Genomic DNA, 20,526 nt, shown 5'->3' on the forward strand with positions numbered 1-20,526 from the left:
TGGTGGCTACAACAGGAAAGAATTGAATTCCCTTTGAGCTGACATGGTAGAATTCATCATGAGGTACATCACTCTTGATGGTAGATATGCTAGTATTTTCTTGTATCATTTTACAATCTTAAACCATTTTAGGCATGGTAAAATTATTTCCATCCCATTCTACTTGGTTTTGTCCGTAGAAAATAGTTTAGAAAAACATGTTGAGAACCCAGATAATTCAGTCCTTCATGAGAGGCTTATCATGTCAATCATGGAATATGTCAAAGCTCATGAAGTGAAACCCTGCCCCATGGATAAAACCAATATTTCTTCCTCTAACCCTGAGGTGCAATTTGTTTCTAACACGAAGATGGAAGAGGATGATAGTGGCACTACCATGGATTGGCGTGATATCAAGGGTTCAAAGGACCTTGAGTGTAGATTGAAGAAAGAAGGGGAGACTATGGTGACCTTGGGAACTAAATGTAGCAAGAAAACCAATCCTCCAAGGTGGGCAGCAAGCAAATTTAAGTCTAGTAGCAGGAAAATGCAAGACCTAGAGACCCCCATCAGGAATAAAATGAAATTGACCAAGTCAAATGGGTCCAAAGACAAAGAGCACAAGATTAGGTTGGACATCCCCATCAATGTGGATAACAAGAAACAGGGGATGACGAATAAGGAGAATAAAGGTGATAAAAAGGGGGAGAAGGTGTTGTAAGACTTGATTTTGGAGGTCACTAGGGGCCAAGAGAATTGCTATAAGTGGGTGGATAAGGAAATTGGGACCTTGGAAGATGGGATTAAGGGAATTATTGAAACTTTCATGGAGTCCCCTTGGCCTAGTAAAATTGAGAAGATCATAAGCATGATTCACAAGATATCTGAGGATGTTGAAGCTATGAAGATCTTCAATGAGTGCAAAATTGAAAAGATGGAAGAGTATGTGAATGATATCAAAGACAACTTGAATAATTTGGTGGAAATTAGCAAGGAGGCGATGAGTAATAGTGCTGAAGGTTTGGAGAAATTAAATGCCATGATACCCGACTATAGAACTAGACCCATAGCCAGTGATCCTCCCTTGGGTAAAAAATAGAAAAATAATTCTTCGGAGGGTGGCTAGAGTGCTGCTGGAGGGAAGACTAGTTTGGGTCCCTATACTAGGACTAGGAGCTGGAGCCAGGACTAGGGAATCTCCAGATTCATCATGGAGGATTTGAAGAAAATCAACAAGAAGATTATTTAGAAGAATACTGAATTGGCGCACTCTCTCAGTTGAGTGTCTTTTCCTTTTTTTTGGGATACTTTTTGGGGTTTTTTTGGTGTTGGGTCTTTGTGGGGTTTATCCCCTGTTTCACTTATGTTTAATGAATTTTGGCTATTGGCCTTGGTCTGTAAAACTTTGGGTTTGAGTTCCCAATAAAACATCTTTATCTTTATCAAAAACAGTTATAATTGATGAAAAGTTTGTTGTTTTAAACCTATGGGAATATTAATTCAACCTAATCAACACATTATAACTTTGTAGTTTCTTTATATTTCTTTAAGGCTAAATAATATGGAGTATGGATGCTTTTGGAGGTTGGGTTTTTCCCTTATGAGGCTTTTCCCAACATATATCCTATCTTATCTTGTGGTTTGTCTATTTGGTCTATGTGTAATGGCTCTTTTGTAAGCTTGTATGCATGTTTTTTTGTCAACTTTATGAAGAAAATGGATTAAATGTAATTGGGGATGAAGCATTATTTCATAACAAATGGTATAAGAGGTTTCATGGTTGATACTAAGCTATAACACTAGCTTGAGCTAATGAAGTGCAAAGTTGAAGCAATTGATATGCATGAAAGGGACATAACAAGGTATTTAACACATTTGTAGGTTATTTTATTATAGAGGACGAAAACAAGGCATGTAACACATTTCTCGTCATTTGTAGGTTGTTTTATTATAGAAGATTCTACACTAAGCTTGTTGTTAGCATTATTGTTGCCTTGCTACATATAGCGGACTACCATATGGTAATTAATAATTGTTAGTTTCTATTTGCAAAGAAATGATAGTACCTAGAAGCTTTAAATAATCACCTTGTGAGGTAGGTATCAACTTAATCATTTGCAATAATAATAACACTCATTCTCCTTTGGAGGGCAAGTGAAATGATAAAGTAATAAGACATATAAAGCTATTCCACATAATGTGAATTTAAATATAATTTAACTATATAAAGACATTTTGTGTAATGACAATTTCCATGTTGTAGCACTTGATGGTGTTGAGTTCAAATAATCTTCATTAAAAAAATAACAACATTATATATTATATTTTTTTTTGTTTAAAAATGTAATTATAAAACATAAGATATAATAATAATAAATGTAAAAATGGGGTTCATCATGTAGTGTGATGGATAAGTGTTTTGATTGTTAATGGTTAAACCAAGATTAACAAAAATCAATGAATGGATATTTATCAGCTTGTCCATTTCACAAAAAATAATAAATAGTTTTATTAAAAATAATTATTTAATATTGATCATTTTAAAATAATATAAAATCAACATAAAAATTATACTTTATTAAAAAATCATCTTTGTTATGATTGAATACAAAAAGAAAGAATAATTCACATAATAATTTCCAAATAATAATAAAATATTTTGTTGAACAATAATTTAGAGAGGGTCAAATCAGACGATCCCATGTGAAAGAAGGAAATAAATTTTGTCCAATTCAACTTAAATTAATTTTAATGTTGCGGGCCTCACACTAATTTGTAAACACCAATTTCCCTTATCTATATATTTTTGCCTTCTCCATTCTATTCTATTCAATTGCTTGCCTTCTGTGTTCCCCTGACTCACACTAGTTTGCTCTACCATGGCTGCTCTTTTCTTGTTACTTTTATTGCTTTCCGTATTTCTAATCTCTGCTCTTCCTCATTCTCATCATCATCATCAACAAGAAGAATTGTTGTTGCGATTCAAAGCTGTCGTTTCGAAGAACGACACTTCTCTGCCCGACTGGACTCCCGTTCACCACTTCTGCAACTGGTCTGCCATCACCTGTCATTACAATTCTCAGTCTGTCCGTGCCATCAATTTAAGCCTAATGAGTTTAGATGGCACCATCTCTCCCGTGCTCGGGAATCTCTACTCTCTTCGATCTCTTGATCTTTCCCAAAATTACCTCACTGGTACAATTCCACCTCAACTCGGCCAACTCCCAAATCTATGGCTACTCTCGCTGTACGACAATCAATTACAAGGGACCATTCCACCCTCTCTTTCCGCTTGCCGCAGTTTGTATTTACTGGCACTCTCCTATAACCAACTGCATGGCACCATTCCGCCTGAGCTCAGTCTCCTCACAAGTTTGAAGTACCTCTACTTGGCCGTTAATAGCCTCACAGGTACCATTCCACCCTCTTTCGAAAATCTGTCCACCTTAATTGATTTAGATTTGGAAGGAAATAAGATCAATGGCCCCATCCCCAGTTCTTTAGGAAATCTGTCAGCCTTGACTTATTTGAACTTGGGACAAAACCATCTCCAAGGCCCCATTCCTCCTGAACTGGGAATGCTCACTAACGTAGTGGAGTTTGAATTTTTTGAAAATAACCTATCAGGCACCATTCCTAGTTCTTTAACAAATCTTTCAAAGTTTAATCGAAAAGATTTATCTATAAACCAGATTCGAGGAAATATTCCATGGGAAATTGGAACCAGGCTCCCCAATTTGGAATACCTTAGTTTATGGAGAAACCAGCTTAGTGGAAACATCCCAAGCTCCTTGGGAAATTGTTCCCGTCTCGAAGTACTACTTTTAAATACAAACCAGCTCGGTGGAACGGTTCCATTGGAGCTGGGTAAGTTGAATCTTCTCACCTATCTTTACCTACACACCAATCAACTTGTTAGTGATAGCAGTAACAGTTTGGCCTTTCTCACTGCTCTCACAAATTCCTCCCGCTTGCAAGAAATATATATAGGAAATAATCGATTCACTGGTAAATTGCCTCCATCCATAGGCCAACTGTCTTCCAATCTCAATAAGCTGAGTGTATCAGGAAACATGATAAGCGGGAATATACCACAACAGATTGTCAATCTGACAAACTTAACCTTCTTAGATTTAGCCGTAAATCTTTTCAGCGGCAATATTCCTTGTGGTATTAAAAGACTGCATTTGTTGGAAGTATTTTATTTGCCTAGGAACAATTTAGAAGGAGCCATTCCAAGTGAGATAGGTCAAATGCAACATCTAGGACTATTATCTCTTCATCACAATCAGTTATCTGGAAAAATACCAGATTCTCTTTGTCACTCCCAGCAATTGAGACGTCTCTTTCTCCACCACAACAAGTTATCAGGGGAGATCCCCGTTAGTTTGGAGGGATGTCAGAAGTTGGAGCTCCTCGACTTATCCTACAACAAACTAGGGGGCAGGATACCTGGTGAAGTCATTGCCAGCCTTTAAAATCTGGCATTCTACCTCAATCTTTCATGGAATTCTCTGGAAAGGTCTTTGCCACGAGAGATGAGTAAAATTGTAATGGCTCAAGCCATAGATATCTCTGGAAATCAACTCAGTGGGGTCATTCCAAAATCTCTAGGAGACTGCATAGCATTAGAGCGTCTAAATCTGTCCAACAACACTTTTGTAGGTCCAATACCAGATTCACTCTGCAAATTAAAAAATCTCCAAGAAATGGATCTTTCTTTTAATAATTTGTCAGGGAAGATTGCAGAAGGAGGATTGTTTCCAAATAGAACTGTTGTAATATTGTTTATGGGAAACCCCGGCCTATGTGGCCCAAAAAATTATTCATTGCCTCCATGCTCAAATCGGACAGAGGAAAAACATCCCCTGCTTAAAAAAATAGTGTTATCAGTTGTTGGAACCATTGTATTTGTATTATGCTTGTTCATCTTAGGAATTCTATGGAGGTATAGACTTTCAAGGCAGCTAGTCGGTCCCTCAATCTTTATTTTTCGAAGGCTCAGCTATCCAAAATTTTCTTATCAAGATCTTGTGCTTGCAACATCTGGATTTGATGAGTCAAACTTGCTTGGAGTGGGTAACTTTGGATCTGTGTACAAAGGCATCTTGAGGGATGGTAGGATAATTGCCATCAAGACTCTTCATTTACAAAATGAAGAAGCTCTTAAGGGTTTTAAGAGAGAGTGCAAATTGTTAGGGAGGATTCGGCACCGTAACGTCATTACAATCATAAGTGCATTCTTCTACCCTGATTTGAAAGGTTTGGTTCTTGAATTTGCATGTAATGGGAGCTTGGAAAGACATTTGCATCCTGACAGGGATGATGATGAAGGCTTTTATAAATTGGGATTGAGTGAGTGTTTAAGCATTGCTGTAGATGTAGCCCATGGCTTGGAATATTTACATCATGATTGTCCTCTGCAAATTGTACACTGTGACTTAAAACCTAGCAATGTGCTCTTGGATGCCAACATGACAGCCATTGTCACTGATTTTGGTATTTCCCGTTTAACTACAAAAAATTCCATGGATTCACTCAGTACAACAACATTTGCACTTAAAGGATCTATTGGATATATTGCTCCAGGTAAAACTCAGATTGCGTTTTTATTACACTGGCATTATCATTTTGTTTATTAGCTTTTTATGAAGTTAATGAGTAAAATTGATTGCAGAATATGGACTGGGTGGAAATGCCTCTATTAGGGGAGATGTTTATAGCTATGGAATTCTGATATTAGAGATGGTTACAAGGAAGAGGCCAAGTGATGACATGTTTGTGGGTGACATGACCTTGCAAAAGTGGGTGAGCTCAGCTTTCCCAAACAGACTAGCAGAAATTGTTGATAGCGGGCTGATAGTGGGTGAAAACATGGAAGACAATAATTATCTAATTTCTTTCATTCATGTTGGTTTGCTTTGTAGTAGTGAATCACCGAGAGAAAGACCTTCCATAAGAGATGTAGGCAATGCCTTGGAGAGCCTCAAGACATCTTTGGTGGGAGGTGCAGCTGGTTCCAATTTTACAGCCACCATATCAGAACTCCTGGAGAATACCAATCCCACAAGAACATTGGCATCTGACAGCCAAAGTTCCTCGTTTTAGATGTTTATAACTTCTATTAAGAAGTTTTAGTTGTATATATATGATAGTTTCAAGTTTGCTTTTAGTTCTATGAGCTTGTAAGTTGTTCCAATTGATGCGTTTTCATTAGAATAGTATGATGTTGTCAACGCATAGATATTCAAATAATGCGATCCGTGTAACATATTGTTATTCTCTCATTGTGCGCAATAGTTTAAAAGTGTTCTTTCGTTACCAAATATTCAAAAACATGAAACCAACATCCTAAAACCCTGTAATTATTGTTGTTATCATTATTTATAATGTTTCATTTGTACGAATATATATATATATTTTAAAGTATAATAAAAGCTAAACTATTATTAGAGTCGTTTAAAATGTATGTGCAGTGGAAGCTGTAATGTAATTCGGGGAACCTGCGGACAAAATAGAGGCTTGGATATGTTTGATTTAGAAATGTGTATAAAGCATATTAGATGGAAGATATAGTGTTGCTTTTTAGAAATTTGTATAAAGCATATTAGATGAAAGATAGTGTTATTGATTCTATTGAGAATCTCGATAGTCTATATTTTGTTTTCAAATTGGATCATATGAAATCAAAATAATTTAAATTGGGAAACAAAAAATATCATCTAAAATAGAAAAGTAATGGTAATGACTTTTTAAAATTGATTTTGTATCTTTATATATTTTTTATATTCATAAATATATCCTTTGATCCATATATTTGATCCTCAACTAAACCTACACATTTTATTTCTTAATTCATTGATTTTTGTCAATACTTGTTTCCTATAAGGTCTACTAGTGTTTAAAATACTTTTAGAGAGTTATTAAATTTGTAGGATACGTGTTCTCCTAAGTTTTTGATTATATAAGTAGGGAGAAGGCCCTGAACCTATGAAACAACAAGATTACCACACATCAACATTAACCCCAACTGAGAACAACCATCCCACAAAACATAGAAGCAGAGCCTCTCATATCAAAAGTAATAAAAAATCTTCATATCCCTATAGCATAACCTGTTAAGTCTAACAAGTTTCCATATACCTATCTCACTAATATCATAATATATGTCTATAACAAACATAACATTATCAGAGTTTAGCATAATTAGTCCAAATATAATGGCATGCAAGCCCAACATATAAACCATTTTAATATCATAACAAAACACGGCAAAGAACCTAAGCAAAAAAAACCAAAGAGAAGCTAATCCTTCTTTATCAAGTTATAGTTCCTCTGGAGCCTATCAATTTTGAGTTTCCCAGGTGTCCATCTACCAATCTCCATCATCGGCATCTTTCACCTCCTTACCCTGTTTTGCCAGCTTCTTGCTAAAGGCATTACTGATATTGTCAAAATCCTTTTTGTATTCCACATTCTTCTCCTCTAGGTTAACAATCCTCCATTTTAACTCCTTCAAATGCTCAAGCATATCCTTATTATTTTCATTTTCAGGTGGAGGTTCCTGAGAACAAGGGACCATTTCCTCATTATCTATGTAGTTGGGAGCCAACGGGTTTTCATTAGAGTTACCCTAATCCTCTTCCTTTTCATTGTCCTCTTCCTTTTCACTTTCTTCCTCCATCTCATCTTCAAAATTTTCTTCTGGGTCTTCATCTTCCACCTAAAAATCATCATCCTCTGAATTCTCCATAGAGGTTTCCTCATTATCTTTGAGGTTGTAGACTTCCTGCCAAGTTAACCCTTGGAAAAGACTAGTTTTATTGGTAAAAATATCATGCAAATGTTCTCGATGAATATGTCAATGATAATTTCTTTAGTGCAACAAATTTAAGTGTTCTAATAATTGCTCCTCAAATTCTTATATAATATTAAATGAGAGATGATATTCTTGAATATAAGAGTATATGATATCAATGTAATTGAATGTCTTTAAATATTGACACAGAGAAACAAATCATGCATACACATTTGGTACACTCACAACAACTAGTGAAATAAACAAGAATCATCCAAATTTTTATCTTAGTTTAAGAAATCCCAAAGTTGAATCCATGGACCTAAGATCACTTTGACAACGATAACAATGGCCTCGGATAACAAAGTAGTGAGCTATATGCAGTAATAAAAATCTAAATACAATGAATACAATAAGTACAATATGTATGAGGAAGTATGCACAAATGGATCAAATGTTAATAAATATATATTGATGCATATGAATAGGATAAGTAAAGGCTATGGGAATAAGTTCTACTTCATAGAAAATTTTATTATTTATCAATATGCTTGAATTAATTTAGTAAACAGAAACCTAAATATAAATGAACATTAATATGCACATCTCACTATTATATTTGAACTACTTAAATATAAACCCTATAATGTAAAATTCTCAAGCTCAATTACCAATGTGAATAGGCATATTACCTAACTAGTTTCAATATTAGGCCACTTTCACATCTTATAACTTAAACTTAATTAGGGTACACATGGGATTCTTATCACTTTACATGTGATATTTCCCTATCTTATCACAAGTTATATATCAAATCATAATATTTTAAGACACTTATCACCATCTTATATTATTCTATGTCTCACCTTGTCCTATATAACCAATGGTCTATAATACTTTAAATATCGATTTTGTGTGCGTTCATTGATAGGAATATATTTTAAGCTTGTCATATTGATCTTGTGATTATTGTGTGCTTTCCATTACACCTCTAGATCTTGGTTGTTATCTTCATACCTAAATATTACATGGTATCAAAGCAAATTGAGTACCTTTGGTTTGTCTTTTAGTATATCTTGAGTGCAAGTCTTACGCATTTTCTTGAAGGATTTAGTATGCTCTTATTTTGCATTGTTGGATGATCTAGAGAATCTAAGTGGTGTGATAGAAATCAAATTCAAGGATTTTCCTCTTTTTACTTTGTATTTTAGATATATTTTAGGAGCTTGTTGCATTATATCTAAGATTACCATTACATTTGGATTGCTTGAGAAAGTTAGATTATGTCCTAGTTGGACAATGGAGGCCAAATATGCAAGACTTAAAAGATTGGAGGTAATTTTCAAATCCAAAAGTTAGCTATCATTTTTTAACATTTTTGGATCAAAACTAACCTACCATCATGCTCAAAAGGCTTAAAGTTGTATAGATCAATTATCAAAATTTTAATTTTATAACAAAGTCATTTTTGAGGAAAAATTCTATTAATATGGATAGTCAAACAACCCAAGCTACCAAGTCTAATATGATTTTAAAAAAAAATTACTTACACAAAATTTTATTTTTAAAAAATATTTGAACAAATAATATCTTATAGTATTTTAAAATAAATAATTTTTTTATTTTTATTTTAAAAAAAATAAAAATTCTATGAACCCAATTACCCAACAACCATAATCACTCACCTATGCATTACCACGTTGTGATCTTCAATCCCCCTTCTTGAGCCGATAGCTGAAACAAACCCAGCCTAAATCATCAATAGAATATTTCATTAGGAATATGTTATTAGATCTAGAAAATTATGCTTACTGTGAAAGATTAAAAAATATCCTATCAAATAGTATAGTATGATACTAAGATTCTGTCAAGAATTTTTCCAATGCCGACGAAACAATATTGCAGGATCATTTTAAGATTTAATTAGCCCGAGAATATTTTGTCAAATATTTTGGCAAGAAACATATTCTTGCTAACCTAGAGAATGTTCTCTACTAAAGCCATGCTAATGTCAGTAGGTGCCTAAAAACTTTCCTCCCTCTCTAATGGAGCTTTTGAATTTGCAATCAACTTCAAAGGTTCATAAATTGGGTTCAAGGCATCCTTTGCAAAAGCAATTTTCTGTATCTGCGCTATTTGTTATGCCATACATAGTAGGGAAAACGGGTTCTAATTTTGATGCATCAATATTTTAGAAAAATTAATTTGTCATAGGTGTTGTTCCTAATTTTGGAAATTCCAAGGCTTTGTTAGGCTCATACAAAATCAAGTTTTCACATTCAATTTTTTTTAAAAGTGCATATATTTGTATGTATTATGTAGTGGTGTTATCAATTTGTAGTCATTGTGAGAAACAATTATACTTTCAACATATCAATTTTTTTTGACAAGTTTTGGTAATTGTATTGTAGTGAACACACTTTGATCAAACCTTATTCTGGAAAATTGTAAGCATTCAAATCAAAAGACCACTTATATTTTTTTTTGCAGGTGGCAGTTATAATTATTCTAAGCATAAAGTGCCAAATCATTTTTCTTGAGGGGTTATCTGATTAAGTGATTTAGAGGGTTTTGTTGTATGATTATGTTTTATTTTTCATATTGATAAATGTAAAATAACTAAGGATTTTCAAGGAATAAAATTTCTCCATTGTATGAAAAAAAAGCGATTAGGGGATACAAACTTGATTATGATCTCAGTAATCAAAATCCAAAGAATTTTATTACTTTCTTATGATTTTTTTCCTAGATTCGATTGTGTGTATTTTTTTCCATCAAACTTTTTTATAGTTTCTAGACTCATAGGCTAATAATGGAAAGTTTTTATATAACACCATCATTTTATTCATTTACAAGGATTTTTTATGCTTGAACAAAAGAATTTGATCACAAAGGGTATTCTCAAGTCATTCAAGTCATAATATTTGGTGGCAAGTCATAGGATAGGATGTAACAAGAAATAGAAATAATCTAAGAACATGTGACACAAAGATAGAGAACAATCTTCTTCTCCTAAAAAGGGTGACTCTTCATCATGTTTCAAGAATAAGAAACACTAGGAGGAGAAACTATATTGTTCATATTTCAAGAAAGTTGGTAATGATAAGCATCATTGCCATGATAAGAGAATTATTGAGTTAACAAACATCATCTAGAATAGTCACGTCCATTTTTATCTTCCCACAAATAGAAAGCATCTCCTTCCACTTCATTAAAATCAATAAAGGGGCAAGGACATGTAGTTATTTCAACCACAAGATCTTCATAAAAATAGATATTTGACTCAGGTGCTACACTCTAGTGTCATAAATTGTATTCTCATACATTTTCATGCTCATTTGGGGCACACTTTGGTGTCTCTCCATCCTTATCACATTGCCTAATTCTAAACAAATAATTCCTAATTGTGTAAGTTTAGCACCCTATTCATGTTTCCAAATTGTTTTCTAGCCCAGGAGGACTAGACTAGGATGTTAGGCACCCTAGTCCATCTAAAAGGAGCCTAAGTTTGGACCCTCGAATAGTTAAAAAATGTTAAATATGAAAATTATCTTAATGTCATCCTTCTTCAAAATTTTCAACACATTTTGTGAGGTTGTGTATAATAGAAAGTCTTGTCCCCTCATTTGAAACATCTCTTGCTCCTCTTAGTTTCATTTCCTCATGAGTAGTTCAATTCCAATTGAGAAAATAATCACTAAATATTAAGGAAGTTAAGGAGAGGTAAATTATTTAGATTTTTAAGCATCAAAGATAGGGTTCATGATGAAGTTTATGTGAAGGCATGCATTCAATATTCTACCTAGAATCATGAATATTTCATGAAGAATTCAAGGAAATGAGATCCATTAACAAAGATAAAATATTTCAATTCAGCATTTTCATAAGGTTCTATCCTTTGTCCCACAAGTGTAAGCTCTCTCTTTTCCTATATATCATTTTTGTAGGGTAAATTCTAGCCTAGGGTTTAACTTAGGCAAACCCCTATACAACCTAACTCTATTTTTATCTCTCTTATGTGTATAGGTTTGATATTTGACAAATAAAGATTACAAATTCATAAAGTATAGATTTAGACAAAGAGATCCACACTTTGAAGAAGTAAAAAGCCCTAGACACTATTTGAAAATCTAAAATGTTTGACACTTTTCCAAAGAAATTTTAGGGAGATAATCACATTGATATCTTGATCAAAAAATATTTCATGATATCTACATCTAACACCTTCAAGAATAGGATTTCTATCCCCATAATCTAGAACTTTTAGGCTCAAATTGTAGACAAAGGTTACTTTTTAATCTGCATTTCTAGATCTATTCTTAGAGTTTGCACATTTGTTTTATAGCTTATTATTTATGTTGATTATTATAAATTTTACATATTTACACCTAATTATTGCAATTCATCATTCTACCTTATCTAATCATATCAAGTCATAGCAAATAAATAATCAAGTCGTGTGCCCAACTCTCCCAAGGGTTTGTAGTTCTAGACGTATTAGTTATTTCCCCAAGTCTAGCATGTAGGTAGTAGAGATTCAACAAAAAAGGGGAGCAAGCCTCGTAAAAAGGGTTGGATAGGCAAAATGAAAAAAACTATCAAACTAGCAACAACCTAAAACTTAACTTAAGAAAGGGGAGAGACACCCGGGCCTTGACAATGAGGGGTTTGGGGGAGGGGAGAAGATGTCCCCTTCCGCCTATGACAAACCACAATCTAGGTGATATAGTCATTAGGGCCATCAAAAGAGAGATCAATCAGGAAGGACCCTATAGGGTTACAATTAGTAGCACCGGCAAATTGCTACTATAGAATAGAAGCAGGTTGTTGCAGAGGAACACCATTAGAAGTAGATTCCTATACCAAATCCAGTTCTAATCGGAAAACCAAGTTACTTTTATTTATAGTAATTATTTTTGTCACTAGAATTATACTATTTGAAGTATCATACCTATCGATATTATTATTTAATCTACATTTATTCATGATTATGTGTATAAGGATTTCATTCGATTAACCTTTTTAATCTTAGGTAATTTTAATTTTAATTTTAATTTATATCATTGATGATCTTGTCTAATCTTAAATGACTTAGTTCCTCCTAGGATAATTTATCATCATTAGGGCTTTTTAATCTATACTTCTTTCCTTTTACATCTTATTTTCACATCTAATCTCCTTTCACCTTTTTCTATGAGCTCTTTCAAATAATTTGGACTCATTCCTAGATGAGATTTGAAAATTTATTTGAAATAAAGTAGAATTCATGGATTTTTCAAAATAACAGGATTTAATAACATTTTTTCTATTGATTCTAAATTATTTCAATTAAGTATATAGTTTATTTCATATTTTACTTTTCCAATTTAATTCAATAGTAAACCAATAGTAAGTTTGGATGACTTGGAATAGTCTATTTTGAGGGTTTTTTGTTCTTATATACATATCATATATTTTGCCTAACTTATTAAACCTTGCTTTGTCATTAGGATAAGTATATTTTAGACTTATTTTTAGATCCAATATAATTCTACTATTCTAAATAATCTAAGATGAGATTTATTTATTATTTCTATGTTACTATTTATGCCATTAGCTACTTATGCACCTATTTTTATTGAGAAGCAACACTTTCTTAAACAATGATATGGTTGTCATCCTAACAATATTTATATCTTTAATGGTCGTCATATTGAGGCCTGCATAGATACTTAGGAAGTCTATGATGATGGTGTTCATGTGGCTAAATAAGGCATTAGACTTAGCATCGTGAAAGCCATGATTAATACATATATGCACTTTGAATCCCCTAATCAATTTAGCAAATATATTTTATAAGACATTTATGGGGTGTACTCATGGCACATAAATTTTAGAATATCTTACATCATTAATAATTTGTTTAAATTAATTTAATGGTGTATCCTTCAACCCATCCTACTCTTCTAACCCCAACTATACCATTTTAATAGTCGCTACCACTATTATGTGTTATTCCTACCACCTTTCCCATTAACTTTAATCCTTAGCATGTCCTAACCATGATTATACTCCTTTCCTCATGAACACCACTAGTGCATCCATTCCTTCTAACATTCCAACCACACCTAATCCTACCACTTCTATAAATACTAAGTTGCAACAACCTCTACTCATTAATTAGCCTATATTATTGCTCTGTGTCATCCTATGATCAATACTTCATATAATATTTCTAATCTATTCATAATTAGTTACTTGACTCCTACATCACAACCTTGATATACCTTTATTATTTCACAAAATTAAAATATTTCTCTGGTCTTCATCATCATTTTAGATACACTAATACAAGAATCGATAAATTTGAAGAATAACACAAGGATATTAGGAAGGATTTTATTGAATATGATCCTTTATCTATTGAGGTTTATATGACATATTTTATATGTGGAATTAAAGAATTCTAGATTTGAATTATGTAAATATAAAAGGAGGCCTAAGTATTCAAATCAATATTTTATATGGTCACATGCATCAAATTTATTAATGATATCAATGTATTAACTAATTTATTTTTATAAAATATAACTTACTATGCTATGTAATTGTTTTAGTCATTAACATTATGTTTGCTGAAATGCTTTTATGATATTGATAGAAAATTCTTACAATAAATTTATGTAAACATGGGTTCAAGGATCAATATGTAAGATTTGGATAGATGTTCACATAGAAATTAATAAAACTTATTACGGGTTAGGTAATCCAATTTTAATGTTTGTATTGTAAAATGAATTTTTTTTTTAATGTTGTCCTATAGTTTACTGAGAGTATGAGTGTAAGCTCATACTCCCACTAAAGTGGGGGTGAAATGTAGTGTTGTAAATTGTATCACTCTACAATTTCACACTTGTTTGGGGCTCACTTTTGTGGTTTTCTCCGTGCTTGATTCATGACTGATTGTGTCAAATCCATGACTACATCTAGATGCCCAGCATAGTCCTAAGCTCACTAACATCAATATTGGATCAAAATGCCAAGACTATGGAGCCTAGGGCCCTAATCCTCCTAGACCATGGTACCTAGTGCACTAGTCTAGCCTTTTCGAGCCCAAATTTAAACCTCTAATGTTTACAAAGTTGGAGAGAAGGAACGTACTCCCCAATGTCACCCTTATTCAAAATTTCAACATTAAACATCTAAATTTGTGTATAAATAAAACTCCCAACCCCTCATTTGAACATCTCTCTATAAGTATTAGATTGCAATTCACACTCCAATTGAGGAAAGAAAACAAGAACCTTCAAGGCAATTGAGGAGAGATCTAAAGTCCAGAATTCAAAATAGCATTCATGATCAAGTTTATGTGTTCACCCATGAATGAAGGAATGCAGTAACAACTATCAAGAAACATCAACCTTTTATGAGGCTTCAAGACAAGAAGATCATACGGAAGGTATCATTTGCCAATTTTGCATTTCCTTAAGGTTTTCAACCTCTACCCTACCAAGAGAAAATTCTCTTTTCTAATCATTATAGAACTTTGTAGTAAAGGTTAATTCCTACTTAGGGTTTGACAATCAAAAGCTGTAGAGTTGTAGAGGGTAGACTAAGACATGTAGTTCTAGGTTTTGAACAAGTAAAAATTCCTAGTTTAAAGAGAATCTCTCCATCAAACAACACTTTTTTGCCAAAATTTTGGGAGAACAATTTGTAGTGAACCCTAATCATGAATCCACAGTTTTCAGCTAATGAATACACTTCTAGGTTGAGGGCATGTAGCTCACTTGACTGTTACTTTCAGGCTTAGGTTTCACTAACAAATTCCTTTCTACATCTAATTTCTATATCTAAGTTCACACCTTCCATTCTAGTTTTCTATCTTCTTGTTTATGTTGATTCTTGTCAAATTCATAACACTTTACCTATTTCTTTCATCATCTCTTGTCTTCATTATATCCAGTCATATCAAATCAAAAGAGAACAATTAACCAAAAATGCCTATATCTCATAAGGGACTAAAGCTAAGCCTTTTTGATTATTCTCCAATGAACGAAGGGATTGAAATGATTCCCAATTTTCATGTCTAGACTAGTGAGCACTAATTCTATCCCTTTTCAATGATTCACCTTAATTTTTTTCTCTTATGCTTGTAGTATTCTTCACTATACTTGCATGATTTTTTATTTTGACAGTTTCTTATATTTTCTATGTCAATTGATAATGCACCTTCATTTTTCACTTTGTGTGTTCTTCTACTTATTTATTATTTATGTTTATTTATTTATTATTTATTTATTCATGTCACTAGTGGATACACACCCATTATTTTTATTATTTATGTAATGAACACTAATTACTTTTCATGATCATGTATTATTGCACCATTCTTATACATCTTACATATTGAATTCTCATTGCCATATATTTGCATCAAGGTCATCATTGCTCCCACAACAAAATTGGAGAATTTCTTATCATATATTTACATTAAGAGGATCATTTTATCCCCCATACTACTTGAAATTTCACTTCTATATCCTTACATTGGGTGCCATCATGTTCCTTCCATATTTTGAGATCTTATTTCCATATGATTACATTAAGCATGTGTTTTCTCTGATATAATATATATCTACATTTTTATGCCCTATTTCTAGAGATACCACTTTTGTGTGAGAATGTCTTACCCTCCACATTCATTTATGATTTTCTAATATCTTAGTTAGATAAATTATCTTGTATTTTGTTCCTATTTTTTATGTTTGAGATAGAAGCTACTCATTACAAATTGTTGCTTTATTTAATAATTTCCTAAGGTGTATACATTTCACAGGAATAACACATATCATAAAATGCAATAAGTTGCATTAATTTTTATGAACTTGGATATCATTTTATGACTAAATATCTACTTTACTAAATGTGTCTGAGCACTAAATACTTTGAATAACATGCTCATTCTAGTATTCACATAGACCTCAAAGAAAAGGAAAAATATAATAGTGAAATATGTGTATCCATGTCCCAACTCTTATTTAGTTTTATCACCATTTTGAGCAAATATCTTTATATAGAAGTACATGAACATAATCAATGAAACAACATTATGTAAATTTGGGCCCATTCACCTTGCATTTGCCTATCTCTATATATATGCATTCCTACATATTTATTCATAACTCATCTATTTGTGCATCCTTTACCATAAAAATAATATTTATTGCATCCTTTATGAGTAAGTTTCCATTACCTACACAAACTTCATTTAATCAAATCCCTAAATTTTCAAATTATAAATTAAATTGAAATTCAACCAACTCCCGTCCATTTCACTAGACATTATGATTTTAAAAATACATGTTTGTATAATTTATTTTAAATTTTACACATTTAAAAATAAATCTATTTGCATCATTTCACATCTCCTCATATTTGGGAATATCATATCTCGACCTATATAATTTTAGCATTTATGGAGCACTTAATAGAAGAAAACATCAATTTTGTATAATAAAAAGAACAAAATTTACTTTAGAATAATCGTCTATGAAATTTATAGATTATTTTCTATCTATATATTTTTTACATGATCGCAAATCTATTTCATTTGAAGGTTTGACCTATTAGGAAAATTATTAGGTTGACCAAGCTATTTCTAACATAACCCCATGATAAAAAAGAATTCATTGAAGATTATAGATTAACCACATGCAAATATCAAAGGCATACCACAAGATAACATAAGATATACCTTGGGAAAATTCTCAAGAGGAAAAAAAAACTAGCCTTCAAAAGCATCTACCCTCAATGTATTATTGAACAATGAAACATTACAATAAAATTATAGTCTCCATGAATATGAGTTTGAAACATGAGGCTCCTCCATTGCACTCCCCATGTGTCTAGTCATGTATCCACACATCTCACACCATGTTTTGCATATGCATTCCTAAGCTAAAGAATCAATATAATGATATCCAAGCCAAAAAGTCAACATCCAACATTAACAAGTTCTTGATTTTATATAATCAAGCTCACATAAATATTTAACAAAGTGTTATGATAAAGCCATCTACCTATTTTAAATGAGTACAAAAAAATGATTGATCCCACATTTACTTTTTGGTACTATGTTTTAAAATATTAAATATTTTTCATGTGTAACCCAAATATAACCTATGTTACATAAAATTTTACAAATTGGTTCAAATAATTATTTAATGTGTCTAAACATACCATCTGAAATACACCACAAATAAATACTTATTTTAAATGATTAAAATAATCAAGTTTTTATATAAGATGTACAATACATATTCCTTACATTATACAATTTTTTATAATGTATACATTATAGAAGTATGAAACAACAAGACACCTCATCAAATTCATACATGAAACTGCATGAATCTCCAATATGCTCTAATGTTGCATCAAGATACTTGCAACAACATCCAAGATGTCCACCATATCAAGAAATAACTCCTAGCATCCTCCAAGTGATAAAAAATCTCCAAATTGCCATCAAATGGGTGCTAAATAGTTTAAGAGGAGCTAAATTAGATAGTCCCATATTACATAATTAAATGGGGGCTTAGAGGACGTCCATCCACGTGAAAGAATGAAATTAATTTAGTGTAATTCAACTCACATTGATTTTAAAATCAATCGCAGTGGAATTGTATAACACGGCAGAACTAGTCACTGATTACCTTAATCTATTTATTCTTTCTCCATTCCATTCAATTCAATTATTTGCCTTGTGTGCATCCCCTGCCTCACAGTAGCTTAGTCTACCATGGCTACTGTTTTGTTGTTAGTTTTAATGCTTTCCATATTTTTAATCCCCGCTCTTCCTCATTATCTCAATAATCTCTCTCGTCATCATCAACAACAACAATTGCTCTTGCAATTCAAAGCTACCGTCTCCAGGAACGGCACTTCTCTGGTCGACTGGACTCCTCTTCACCACTTCTGCAACTGGTCTGCCATCACCTGCTATTCTAACTCTCACTTCGTCCGTGCAATCAATTTAACCGAAATGAGTTTAGACGGCACCATCTCTCCTCACTTCGATCCCTTCATCTGTCCGGCAATTACCTCACTGGTACCATTCCACCTCAAATCGGCCAACTCTCACAGCTACTGATACTCTGGCTGCACTACAATCAATTAGGAGCAACCATTTCGCCCGCTCACTCCGCTTGCCGCACTTTGCATTCTCTGAAGCTCTCCTTTAACCAACTGCATGGTCGTATTCCGTCTGAGCTGAGTCTCCTCAAAGTTTGAAGCTCCTCTACTTGGACGTTAACAATCTCACGGGTACCATTCCGCCCTCCTTCAAGAATATGTCTGCCTTAGTTAAATTGAATTTGGGGAAAAATAAGCTCTATGGCCCCATTCCTAGTTCTCTAGGAAATTCGTCTGCCTTAACTTATTTCAATCTGGGAGAAAACTATCTCCAAGGCTCCATTCCTTCTGAATTGGGCATGCTGACTGACGTAAAAAAAATTCACCTTTATCAAAATAACCTATTAGGCACCATTCCCAGTTCTCTAACAAATCTCTCCAAATTGAAAGAGTTAGGTTTATCTAGAAACCAGCTAAGCGGACATATTCCATGGGAAATTGGTAACAAGCTTTCCAATTTAGTATTGCTTAGTGTATGGGGAAATCAGCTTAGTGGAAACATACCAAACTCCTTGGGGAATTGTTCCACTCTCCAAGTACTTTATTTAAATGCAAACCAATTTGGTTGAGCGGTTCCAATGGAGCTAGGTAAGTTGAAGCTTCTTACCCGGCTTTACTTACACACCAATCAACTTGTTAGTAACAGTAGTAACGCATTGGCCTTTCTCACTGCTCTCACAAGTTGCTCCCACTTACAAGAAATAGAAATTGCAGAAAAACATTTCACTGGTAAATTGCCCCCATCCATAGGCCAACTGTCTTCCAATCTCTATAGATTTAATTTAGCATTTAATATGATAAGCGGAAGCATACCACAACAGATTGCCAATCTGACAAGCTTAACCTATTTAAACTTGGGTAATAGTCTTTTCACCGGCAAAATTCCAACTGAAATTAAAAGATTCCGTGAGCTGGAAGAATTGCATTTGGATGAGAACAAGTTAGAAGGAAGAATTCCAAATAAGATAGGCCAAATGCAACATCTGAGACTCTTAAATCTTAGTCACAACCAGTTATCTAAAAAATTACCGGATTCTCTTTTATACCCCCGGCAGCTAAGATGTCTTTTACTTCATCACAACAAGTTATCACGGAAGATACCTATTAGTTTGGAGGAATGTCAGAAGTTGGAGCTCCTGACTTATCTTACAATAAACTAAAAGGTAAACTAGAGGACAGGATACCTAGTGAATGTTGGAATGTGAAGTCAATTAGGACTTTGCCTCCTTGTGTGTCATACAAGTTGTCTTTAATTAGAAATTTTTCTCTTGTATGTGTCATACATGTAGTTGTGTGAGTTGTACTTACTACATTTAGTAAGTTGTCTCCAACTAGGACTCTACAACTTAGTTGTGTTAATTTAGTAAATTATTAAGTGATTCATAGGAGAATCAAGTTAGACTCTATATGTGTCAACCTTGTAGACGATTGAGTGCCACATATAGGAGTAGTCAATAATATGACTATAGTGGTGCCATTGGAAGGGTTAGAGGTGGCAAATTTGAGAACTTAATTATAGCATTAAGTTTCTCAAATTTGTATATATATAGAGTAGCTCTGCCTCCTTTGAAAAT

The 20,526-nt window shown here is 33.1% G+C and overlaps 2 protein-coding genes across 2 annotated transcripts; both read left to right on the plus strand.

The window, feature by feature from the left end:
• The first annotated feature begins 2,858 nt into the window (after positions 1-2,858).
• Positions 2,859-4,457, plus strand: LOC131876175 (LRR receptor-like serine/threonine-protein kinase SIK1). Its single transcript, XM_059220995.1, has one exon. The coding sequence runs from the start codon at positions 2,859-2,861 to the stop codon at positions 4,455-4,457; it is 1,599 nt and encodes a 532-aa protein (XP_059076978.1).
• A 75-nt stretch (positions 4,458-4,532) lies between these two features.
• Positions 4,533-6,087, plus strand: LOC131074458 (putative leucine-rich repeat receptor-like serine/threonine-protein kinase At2g24130). The gene is made up of 2 exons (XM_058011075.2): positions 4,533-5,568; positions 5,657-6,087. The coding sequence occupies exons 1-2, from the start codon at positions 4,533-4,535 to the stop codon at positions 6,085-6,087; spliced, it is 1,467 nt and encodes a 488-aa protein (XP_057867058.2).
• Positions 6,088-20,526: the final 14,439 nt, after the last annotated feature.

This window comes from Cryptomeria japonica, chromosome 5 (assembly GCF_030272615.1).
Source record: "Cryptomeria japonica chromosome 5, Sugi_1.0, whole genome shotgun sequence".
Classification (NCBI taxonomy): domain Eukaryota; kingdom Viridiplantae; phylum Streptophyta; class Pinopsida; order Cupressales; family Cupressaceae; genus Cryptomeria; species Cryptomeria japonica.

What these genes read in the sequence shown, in the direction of transcription:
- LOC131876175 (XM_059220995.1), top strand. Translation starts at nt 2,859, where the DNA reads ATGGCTGCTCTTTTCTTGTTACTTTTATTGCTTTCCGTATTTCTAATC.
- LOC131074458 (XM_058011075.2), top strand. Translation starts at nt 4,533, where the DNA reads ATGGCTCAAGCCATAGATATCTCTGGAAATCAACTCAGTGGGGTCATT. An exon ending in TATTGGATATATTGCTCCAG is followed by an intron (nt 5,569 to 5,656) that starts GTAAAACTCAGA and finishes AATTGATTGCAG; the next exon opens with AATATGGACTGGGTGGAAAT.